This window comes from Manis javanica, chromosome 2 (genome assembly GCF_040802235.1).
Source record: "Manis javanica isolate MJ-LG chromosome 2, MJ_LKY, whole genome shotgun sequence".
Lineage (NCBI taxonomy): Eukaryota > Metazoa > Chordata > Mammalia > Pholidota > Manidae > Manis > Manis javanica.
Window position 1 is genome coordinate 42442234 of NC_133157.1, and position 12505 is coordinate 42454738.

A 12505-nucleotide genomic window follows, 5' to 3' on the forward strand; every position below is an offset into this window, starting at 1 on the left:
AAACTAGAGTGCTTCACTTTAGCATATTGTGAATGGGAGTCTCTGGCTTTAACTAAGTGGCATGAACACTGGAAATAGAGCCCCCAAAGTATCTCATCTGGAGAAGGTGGGGTCCATGCTGCACTGAGCTGAAGTTCAGCAGTGTCCCAGAGACCTATGCTACCAGTGAGTCAGGTGCTAGTTCTCCATGCAGAGATATCCTTGAGTGGGTTGAAGAACCCACATTTTTGGGAAATGTTTCTTACAACTCCATAAAAAAACATGTCCTCAAGCAGCTGCTTCCTCCTATGATCACACAAAAGATAAACAAGAAGATGGGATCTATGTACTGTCTTGGTACAAATGAGATGAAGGTGCACTAGATGAAACACAGATGAGCTTCAAAGCCAACTTTCTCATGACACTACTTGGTTTATCTCTCTTTCCTGCCCAGATATACTGGGACCGCATTACACACAACAAACAACTGTACACACATATATGATATATATAATTCTTCTAGTCACTCTATGGGAAGGAAGTGACTGCATTTGAAATCATAAGTTGAGGCTTAAGCAAATTAATTATCCAAAGTCAGTAACCTGTAAGTGGTAGAGTCAACACTTAAAATTAGATCTCCCAACTCCAAAGCCTGTGCACTTGGAGACTCTGCCACACCAGGACTTTGTACAGTATGCTTTCTATTAATTACTTTGGTACACACACACACACACACACACACACACACACTTACTATTATAGAGTAGGACTAAGTCTTATTCATTTATTCCACACATATTTTGTACAGATTAGGTATTTGATTAGTGAGTGCTGAATTTCATTTCTCTTAAAAGAAATTCCTAGAAAAAGAATCCTTAAATTCATTTGCAGCTTTTTAAAGGATACATTCTTTCATCACAAAATTATTTTGCTCATGGTGTTGCCACTTCCTCTCCAAATTTGTAAGCTAAAAACACAAAAGAAAAATGTTAACAAGTGCCCATATTCAAAAACAATTATATATACCCTTTTAGGAAGATAAGAAAAAAAATCCACTCAACTTGAAATCTTATCAACTCCCTTGCATTTTACTGAGATAAAGCCATGGTAGACAAAAAGAAATTTAGGAAAGATTAAACAATAGTAAATACATTAATACATACAGTGTTTATTTTAATTGGAAAACATTAAAAATATTTATTATACCAATGAACATGCTAAGTGAAAGACAATTTATGATTTTTCCCTCTACTAAAAGAACTTAAAGAAGAAGAACGGGACGTGATGAGAATCTCTCCTTGAAAACTGGAAGTGTAATGCCACCAATGTAATATATATTACAACACTGTCAAAGGTTCAGCTATACAGGAGAAACTTCCTTATTTCCAGGGCTAAATTTCCTGTCTAATTCCACAAGCCGTGATAAGAGGAGAGCTGCAGTGTGAAGATTATATGAGGGCTGGTAAAAAGCTGGCACTGGTACAATAATTTCTGCATCAACAGGAAGCTAATGTGGATATTATATTGATGGTTGCTTCCTCAGAAGACAATTTTACTGTTATAGAATTAAATTGTTTTTCTGATTTAATTAACCTTGTAACTCAGGTTACAGCCTTTCTTTTTTAAGATGCACATAATATTTTTCCTAAACAAAGGACCATCTGAAAAGTGAACATTAAAATAATGTTCTGCATGCACATTTATAAGAGGTAATGATCATTTTTTAAAATTTGATAATTTAAACAGCATTAATATTTCTTTCTACTCTCATGTTAAAATTATTTTTAGGGCATAAGTTCAGTCTTAATGTAGCGTCCATCCCATTGTTTCTTCAAAGAGATATAGCTAGATATTAGGATGAATCATAACTAATTAATTATATGAACTGTATGTACTGTCAGCTAAGACTACTATATCAGATCTAACTCCTCAGAAAGAACCTTGAAATTAAGATGGACTTATGGAAGCAGTCAGCGCTTTTTTTGACAATAAATCTTTAATGACCTTTTAAAAAGTCAAGTATCAAACTCTCCCCCTTTGCTTAATACAGAGAGGTGGCCTTCTTAAAAGGCAACAGACCTCTTAAGTGCTAAATGAAAGAATATTGCTGTAAGAGCAACAGTATGTCAGATGGACAAATTCTTTCTATTTCAAACATTTACATTACTGACTGGCCTTTAAACTTCTGAGGATATCATGAAGGAAATATCTGTATATTTAAAAAATTTGATATGAGTTTTTCATATATTTTGGATATTAGCCCCTTATCAGATATATGACCTGCAAATACTTTCTCTCATTCCATAAGTAGCTTTTTCATTTTGCTGTTTTTTTTTTTACTGTGCAGAAGATTTTTAGTTTGATGTAGCTCCACTTATTTATTTTTGCCTTTGTTGCTTGTGCTTTTGCTAAAAAATCATTTACAAGACTAATGTCAAGAAGCTTTTTCCCTATGTTTTCTTCTAGGAGTTTTATAATTTGTTGCAATATAAATATGTTTAAATGATTTAAAGTAAATAACAGCCACTCATTCAGAAAAGGACTGTTATGTAAAATTATTTATAGATATCAAAAAAGTTTTCAAGAAAAAGTTGCAAAAGATAGAGGCTAGGATTTGATTTGACCAACTAGGACTCACAAAATGCAACAAATAATACAGAGAATGACTGTAAGTTGTGGCTTACTTTGTGAGTTCCTGTTATCGGTATATGGGGTTAAGAATATGATTAGTGAGGATGTGCAGAAAAGGGAACCCTCCTGCACATTAGTGGGAATGTAAATTGGTGCAGCCACTGTGGAAAGCAGTATGGAAGTTCCTCAAAAAACCAAAATTAGAAATACCATATGACCCAGTAATTCCACTTCTAGGAATTTACCTGAAGAAAACAAATCCCTGATTTGAAAAGCTATATACATCCCTATGTTCATTAGCGCATTATTTACAATAGCTAAGATAAGGAAGCAACCAAAGTCCATCAATAAATGGATAAAGAGGATATGGTATGTATACACAAAAGAAGATTATTTAGCCATAAAAAAACATCCTGCCATTTGCAACAATATGGATGGACCTAAAGGATATTTTGCAAAGTGAAATAAGCTAGGTGGAGAAAGACAAATACCATGATTTCACTTATTTGTGGAATATAAAAGCAAAACAAAACAAAATGAACAAAATAGCTGTAGACTCATAGACACTGAGAAGTGACTAGTAGTTATCATGGGGGAAGGGTCAGGGTAGGTGCATGAGGAGGATGAGGGGGATAAAGGGGCACAAAAATCTCAATCATGATGTAAGTTGGTCACAGGGATGGTAGTACAGCATGGATAATAGTCAATGATTCTGTGACATTTTTCTATGTTGACAGAGAACAGCACTAGTGAGAGTGGGGTGATGATTTAATAATATGGGTAACTGTTGAACCACTGTGTTGTATACTTGAAACCAATGTAAGATTGCATATCAAATATACTTCAATAAAAATATAGAATATGATTAGCACTTAATGTGAAAATAAACATTGTAGCCAATTTACTAGCTCTAAGAAATTGTGTTTGCCAAATGTTTTCCTCCTTAAGTCATCTGTTTAGTGGAAGAGGAGGGCAGATATTCTGTAAGAAATATCAGTACTTATGCTTAAGAATCATTTAAGACAATGATATTAAAAACTTTTTCTTAGGTTCCTTCTCCAGCACTCATCCACACTCTAAACAGCTTGGGATAGTTCTTTCACTTACAAGTCTATATATAGACTTTATATTATGAAGTTGAGACAGAATGTCTGATAAATTTGAACTATGTAAGTTAGTGAACTCTAAGCTTTAAGTTGTAGAAAACTCTAGTGAGACTATACCCCTTCCAAGAAAAATATAAAGTATACCTTTTAAAAAAGTGGTATATCTAAGTGGTACATGAAATATCTGATGTCATAAAAATGCCATCAAAGAAGAGCTTGAAAATTTAAGAAAATAAATGCTTAAAGACTATGCATAGGAAGTCCTAGACATGGCAATTAGACAAGATAAAGAGATAGAAGGCATCCAAATTGGTAAGGAAGAAGTAAAACTGTCACTATTTGCCAATGATATGATACTACACATAGAAAACCCTAGACTCCACCAAAAATCTATTAGAACTAATAACTAGATTGAGAAAAGTTGCAGGATACAAAATTAATACACAGAAATCTGTATATTAATTCACTTATTTGTAGTATCTAAAAACAAAACAAAATGTACAAAATAGCAGTAGACTCATAGACTCTGAAAAAGTGACAAGTGGTTACCATGGGGGAGGGATTGGGGTAGGTGGTTGGGAAGGGTGAGGGGGACAAAGGGGCATAGAAATTCTCAATCATAATATAAGTTGGTCATGGGAATGGAACTGTAACATGGAGAATATAGTCAGTGGTTTGGTAACATTTTCCTATGTTGACAGACAGTAACTACACTAGTGAAGATGAAGATTTAATAATGTGAGCAACTGTTGAATCACAGCATTGTATACTTCAAACCATTGTAATACTGTGTATCAACTATACTTCAATTTCAAAAGAGGGAAAAAAAGATTATATGTACAGAATGATTTCCTTTTTGTAAAAACAATAAATTAGTAATGGATGTATAGCTGCAAAGGGAAAAAAATTTACAAGAATATTATACCAAAATGTTAAAGATGGTTATCTATCATAATACTATAATGTAAAGAAAAGGAAGAAAATATTTTAATGCATTTAGAATAAATCATAGTTGCTACATAGGCTATGAGATATGAGAATGACCAATCAGACCATAATTACTGATTGTGTGTAACACATAATGCTTCATTTAATCTTCCAACAAATATTTACTGACCACCTATTATGTGCCAGCCACTAGACAGTGCTGGGGAGAAAATAAATGAAGCATATATCATCTCTGTCATCTCAGATAGAGCTCTCAATATAGAATACCTCAGACCATGTTTGAATAATTACCAGTAGGATGAGTGATATGAAAAAGGGCCTTGTTTGTACATCTTATGTAACTAATCAGAGATGTAAATCAAGAAGTTCAAGGATAGGACTTCTCTTGATAGCATTTGAACAGTTATTTGAACAGTTTTAAAACTAAAAATAACCTAAATGTCAAACAATTTGGATTGGTTCAGTGAATTATACTATATTCATATAGTCAAATATTACATAGAATCATATTTTTAAAATATCTACTAACAAGGGAAGTACATATGTACAGTTAATGAAAAATAATATGTAGCATATGATATCATTTTTATAAATATATAGAAATGTGTACATGTGCATATGTACAAAGTGTGTGTACACATAACATACACATAAGGACTAAAAGGACCCACACAAAAATGACAATTACTCTCCTGGGTGGTAGGATACTAGGTATATTATGGTTGATTTTCTTAAATGGTAGTTTTATGTGTTAGCAAAGTTTCTGCATTAAAAATTACTTGCTTTGAGGAGAGGCCAAGATAGCATTGTGAGTAGGACAATGGAAATCACCTCCCCAAAACATATATATTTTTGAAAATACAATAAATACAACTATTCCTAAAAGAGAGACCAGAAGATACAGTACAACAGCCAGGCTACATCTACACCTGCGAGAATCCAGCGTCTCGTGAAGGGGGTAAGATACAAATTGTGGCCCGGTGGGACCTGAGCAGGCTCCTCACCCCAACTCCTAGCAGGAGGAGAGGAGTTGGAGCGGGGAGGGAGCAGGAGCCCAGGACTGCTAAATACCCAGCCCCAGCCTTCCACACCAGAGCACAGACACAGTGAGTGCATGGGGTGCTGGATACTAGGGAAATGGGACAGTAAAACCTGCAAGCGGGACCCCACAGCCGGTGTCCTGGGACAAAAGAAGAGCAAGTGATTTCTGAAAGTTTTAAAGGGACAGGGGCCTCACAGTTGGACAGAAGCATCCCGGCGCAATCAGCCCAGCAGCTGGGAATCCTGGGGAACTCCAGGTGCCCTAACCCCTGGGCGACAGCGCAGCTTGGAGGCTCCTCACGGCGATAAACAGCCTGCTGCCTATTCCCCTGCCAGCGCGGACCCTCCATAGCGGAGCAGCTTCCTGAAAGCAGCCAGGCCCACAGCAACCGCACGGAGCTTAACTCCACAGTGGCCCGGGCAAGAATCAGAGACCCCATCTGCGCACAGTTGCCCAGCACAAGCTGGTAGGGGCCGCCATTCTCCCAGGAAAGGAAGGCCAGGAGCAAGTGGAAAGGGTCTTGGTCCTCCCAGCTGACACACGCACCAACTGCTTATGACTACCTCTATTGCCATGAAAAGAAAAAAGAATTTGATACAGACCAGAAAAACCCAGACATCTTCCCCTGAGAGGGAATCTGAGGAAACAGACTTAAACCAATCTTCCTGAAAAAGAATTCAAAATAAAGGTCATAACCATGCTGATGGACTTGCAGAGAAATATGCAAGAGCTAAGGAGGGAGAATACAGAAATAAAACAATCTCTGGAAGGACTTAAAAGCAGAATGAATGAGATGTAAGAGGCCATTAATGGAATAGAAATCAGAGAACAGGAATGCAGAGAAGCTGACGCAGAGAGAGATAAAAGGATCTCCAGGAATGAAAGAATATTAAGAGAACTGTGTGACCAATCAACATGGAACAATATTCACATTATAGGGGTACCAGAAGAAGAAGAGAGCGAAAAAGGGATAGAAAGTGTCTTTGAAGAAAGAATTGCTGAAAACTTCCCCAAACTGGGGGCAGAAATAAACTCTCAGACCACGGAAGCACACAGAACTCCCAACACAAGGGACCAAAGGAGGACACACCAAGACACATAATAATTAAAATGGCAAAGATCAAAGACAAGGACAGAGTATTAAAGGCAGCCAGAGAGAAAAGTTCACCTACCAAGAAAAACCCATCAGGTTATCATCAGACTTCTCAACAGAAACCTTACAGGCCAGAAGAGAATGGCATGATATATTTAATGCAATCAAACAGAAAGGCCTTGAACCAAGGATACTGTATCCAGCACGATTATCATTTAAATATGAAGGAGGGTTTAAACAATTCCTAGACAAGCAAAAGTTGAGGGAATTTGCCTCCCACAAACCACCACTACAGGGTATTTTAGAGGGACTGCTCTAGATGGAAGCACTCCTAAGGCTAAACAGATGTCACCAGAGAAAATAAAATCACAGCAAAGAAAGCAGAACAATCAAATACTAATGAAAGGTAAAAATTAAAATCAACTATCCACAAAAGCAGTCAAAGGAAACACAAAAGAGCACAAACAAACAAACAAAAAAACAAAAAAACACCTAACATACAAAGAATGGAGGAGGAATAAGAAAGGAGAGAAATAAAGAATCATCAGACTGTGTTTATAATAGCTCAATAAGTGAGTTAAGTTAGATAGTAAGATAGTAAAGAAGCTAACCTTGAACCTTTGGTAATCACGAACCTAAAGCCTGCAACAGCAATAAGTACATATCTTTCAATAATGACCCTAAATGTAAATGGACTGAATGCAGCAATCAAAAGACACAGAGTAACAGAATGGATAAAAAAGCAAGACTCATCCATACACTGCTTACAAGAGACTCACCTCAAACCCAAAGACATGCACAGATTAAAAGTCAAGGGATGGAAAAAGATATTCCATGTAAACAACAGGGAGAAAAAAGCAGGTGTTGCAATACTACTATCAGACAAAATAGACTTCAGAACAAAGAAAGTAACAAGAGATAAAGAAGGACATTACATAATGATAAAGGGCTCAGTCCAACAAGAGGATATAACCATTATAAACATATATGCACACAATACAGGAACACCAATATATGTGAAACAAATACTAACAGAATTAAAAGAGGAAATAGAATGCAATGCATTCATTTTGGGATACTTTAACACACCACTCACTCCAAAGGACAGATCCACCAGACAGAAAATAAGTAAGGACACAGAGGCACTGAACAACACACTACAACAGATGGACCTAACAGACATCTACAGAACTCTACATCCAAAAGCAACAGGATACACATTCTTCTCAAGTGTACATGGAACATTCTCCAGAACAGACCACATACTAGGCCACAAAAAGAGCCTCAGTAAATTCCAAAAGATTGAAACCCTGCCAACTTTTAAGACCACAAAGGTATAAAACTAGAAATAAATTGTACAAAGAAAGCAAAAAGGCTCAGAAACACATGCAGGCTTAACAACATGCTCCTAAATAATCAATGGATCAATGACCAAATTAGAATAGAGATCAAGCAATATATGGAAACAAATGACAGCAACAACACAAAGCCCCAACTACTGTGGGACGCAACAAAAGCAGTTATAAGAGGAAAGTATATAGCAATCCAGGCATATTTAAAGAAGGAAGAACAATCCCAAATGAATAGTCTAAAGACACAATTATTGAAATTGGACAAAGAAGAACAAATGAGGCCTAAAGCCAGCAGAAGGAGGGACATAATAAAGATCAGAGAAGAAATAAATAGAATTGAGAAGAAAAAAACAATAGTAAAAAATCTATGAAACCAAGAGCTGGTTCTTTGAGAAAAGAAATAAAATACAAAAGCCCCCAGCCAGACTTATAAAAAGAAAAAGAGAATCTACACACATCAACAGAATCAGAAACAAGAAAGGAAAAATCACAATGGACACCACAGAAATACAAAGAATTATTAGGAATACTACAAAAAACTATATGCTAACAAGCTGGAAAACCTAGAAGAAATGGACAACTTCCTAGAAAAATACAACCTTCCAAGACTGACCAAGGAAGAAACACAAAACTAAACAGACCAATTACCAGCAATGAAACTGAATCGGTAAACAAAATACTACCCAGGAGCAAAACTCCTGAGCCAGATGGATTTACCATAGAGTTTTATCAGACATACAGAGAAGACATTATACCCATTCTCCTTAAAGTTTTCCAAAAAATAGAAGAAGAGGGAACACTTCCAGACTCATTCTATGAAGCCAGTGTCACCCTAATACCAAAACCAGGCAAAGACCCCACCAAAAAAGAAAATTACAGACCAATATCCCTGATGAACATATATGCAAAAATACTCAACAAAATATTAGCAAACCGAATTCAAAAGTACATCAAAAGGATCATACACCATGATCAAGTGGGATTCATCTCAGGCATGCAAGGATGGTACAACATTTGAAAATCCATCAACAGCATCCACCACATAAACAAAAAGGACAAAAATCAGATGATCATCTCCATAGATGCTGAAAAAGCATTCGACAAAATTCAACATCCATTCATGATAACAACTCTCAGCAAAATGGGTATAGAGGGCAAGTACCTCAACATAATAAAGGCCATATATGAAAAACCCACAGCCAACATCTTAATGAACAGTGAGAAGCTGAAAGCATTTCCTCTAAGATCAGGAACAAGACAGGGATGCCCACTCTCCCCACTGTTATTCAACATACCGTGGCAATTAGACAAAACAAAGAAATACAAGGAATCCAGACAGGTAAAGGAGAAGTCAAACTGTCACTATTTGCAGATGACATGATATTGTACATAAAAAAATCATAAAGACTCCACTCCAAAATAACTAGATCTGATATCAGAATACAGCAAAGTTGCAGGATACAAAATTAACACCCAGAAAACTGTGGCTTTCCTATATACTAACAATAAACTAATAGAAAGAGAAATCAGGAAGACAATTTCATTCACAATAGCATCAAAAAGAATAAAATACCTAGGAATAAACCTAACCAAAGAAGAGAAAAACCTATTCCCCAAAAACTACAAGACATTCTTAAGAGAAATTAAAGAGGACACTAACAAATGGAAACTCATCCCATGCTCTTGGCTAGGAAGAATTAATATTGTCAAAATGGCCATCCTGGCCAAAGCAATCTACAGATTCAATGCAATTCCTATCAAATTACCAGCAGCATTCTTCAACGAACTGGAACAAATAATTCTAAAATTCATATGGAACTACCAAAAACTCCGAATAGCCAAAGCAATCCTCAGAAGGAAGAATAAAGTGGGAGGGATCTTGCTCCCCAACTTAAAGCTCTGCTACAAAGCCACAGTAATCAAGACAATTTGGTACTGGCACAAGAACAGAGCCACAGACCAGTGGAACAATATACAGTCTCCAGACATTAACCCAAACATATATGGTCAATTAATATACAATAATGGAGTCATGGACATACAATGGGGAAATGACAGCCTCTTCAACAGCTGGTGTTTGCAAAACTGGACAGCTACATGTAAGAGAACGAAACTGGATCACTGTCTAACCCTATATACAAAAGTAAATTTGAAATGGGTCAAAGACCTGAATGTAAGCCATGAAACCATAAAATTCTTAGAAAAAAACATAGGCAAAAATCTCTTGGGCATAAACATGAGCAACTTCTTCATGAACATATCTCCCCAGGTAAGAGAAAGAAAAGCAAAAATGAACAAGTGGGACTATATTAAGCTGAAAAACTTCTGTACAGCAAAGGACACCATCAATAGAACAAAAAAGTATCCTACAGTATGGAAGAATATATTCATAAATGACAGATCTGATAAAGGGTTGACATCCAAAATATATAGAGCTCACACAACTCAACAAACAAAAAGCTAACAATCCAATTAAAAAAGGGCAGAGGAGCTGAACAGACAGTTCTCCAAAGAAGAAATTCAGATGGCCAACAGACATATGAAAAGATGCTCCACATCGCTAGTCATCAGAGAAATGCTAATTAAAACTACAATGAGATATCACCTCACACCACCATCCAAAAGACAAACAACAACAAATGTTGGCGACGTTGTGGAGAAAGGGGAACCCTCCTACACTGCTGGTGGGAATGTAAATTAGTTCAACCATTGTGGAAAGCAGTATGGAGTTCCTCAAAAAGCTCAAAATAGAAATACCATTTGACCCAGGAATTCCACTTCTAGGAATTTACCCTAAGAATGCAGCACTCCAGTTTGAAAAAGACAGATGCACCCCTATGTTTATCGCTGCACTACTTACAATAGCCAAGAAATGGAAGCAACCTAAGTGTCCATCAGTAGATGAATGGATAAAGAAGATGTGGTACATATACAGAATGGAATATTATTCAGCCATAAGAAGAAAACAAATCCTACCAATTGCAACAACATGGACTGGAGCTAGAGGGTATTATGATCAGTGAAATAAGGCAGGCAGAGAAAGACAAGTACCAAATGATTTCATTCATATGTGGAATATAAGAACAAAGGACACAGTGAAGGAACAAAACAGCAGCACAATCACAGAACCCAAGAAGGGACTAATAGTTACCAAAGGGAAAGGGACTGGGGAAGATGGGTGGGAAGGGAGGGAGAAGGGGGTGGAAGAAGAAAGGGGGCCTTACGATTAGCATGTATTATGTGGGGGGCAGCACAGAGAGGGTTGTGCAACACAAAGAAGACAAGTAGTGACTTTACAGCATCTTACTATGCTGATGGACAGTGACTAATGGGGTATATGGAGGGGACTTGGTGAAGGGGGGAGTCTTGTGAACATAATGTTCCTCAGGTAATTGTAGATTAATGATACCAAAGGAAAAAAAATTACTTGCTTTTGAAAAATTTTAAACTTATTTATCATAATGGGTATGCCCATAACAGTGTGCAGTATAAAATAAGTCTTCAATACAATATTTTAAGAAGCAGGAAAGCAGGAATAAATTCATTTTGAGTAGAGATTGTAAGAATTGGGATACCTTTAAAGACAGAGAATCTGGAAGATAAAGCAGGTTAAAAAAAAAAAAGGAAAGGATTGTATTGGAGTGAAAATATAGATTAAGACATTAAGACAGCCTAAAAAAGATATGAATTCCAGTCTTTTTTACCTGAGAATGTGTCTCATTTTCTTGCAGTTGTGTTTTTAGTGTTTCATATTCTACGTTTAGTTTCTCCATTATTTTCTTAAAGGCATTTCTGCGGGTTGATAGTACTGTCCTCTCATGATGTAATTTCTAGATAAACCCAAATAGAAGTAAATAACAAGCTTTAGTAAATATCTAGCAAACCAATATAAATCATATTTAATTTGAATAATTTCAAAAATTTGCTCATAAAATTCTACTCAGGCTATAATTACTCTAAAACATGTTTGTAAAAATATCCTTTGAACTATAATTAACTAAATTAACTGTATTAATAAAAACTCTATTAAGTCTGCTGTATCTGTTTCTACCCCCAAAAATTTACTTTTTAATGTAAATATCACTGAAAAGCCATTGAGAAGTCTTAAGTAGTGAGATATCATAATCAAATCTACACTTTACAAAGTCTGTATTTGTTGAAATGCTCTATCCCTTGATTTTCAATTTTTGCCTTCTGTTTAAAACTTAAATCATGCTAAATTCTTACTATGTATGTAAACATCTTTATTTTATTCTTAGCTTATGTATTAATGAACTGAAAATAATATATTCAATAAATTACATACATGTTAAATTTGAACAAGAAAAAAAATTTGAATTATAATTTTGTAAGA

At 35.9% G+C, this 12505-nt stretch overlaps 1 protein-coding gene across 1 annotated transcript in view; it reads right to left on the bottom strand.

The window, feature by feature from the left end:
- The window catches only part of IFT74 (intraflagellar transport 74), a 105375-nt gene that overhangs the window by 725 nt on the left and 92145 nt on the right, over positions 1-12505 (bottom strand). The window contains exons 18-19 of the mRNA XM_073228414.1: positions 11856-11981; positions 886-946 (exon numbers count right to left, since the gene is read on the bottom strand). Of these exons, the coding sequence (XP_073084515.1) occupies positions 886-946; positions 11856-11981 (187 nt within the window). The remainder of the gene's footprint in view (positions 1-885; positions 947-11855; positions 11982-12505) is intronic.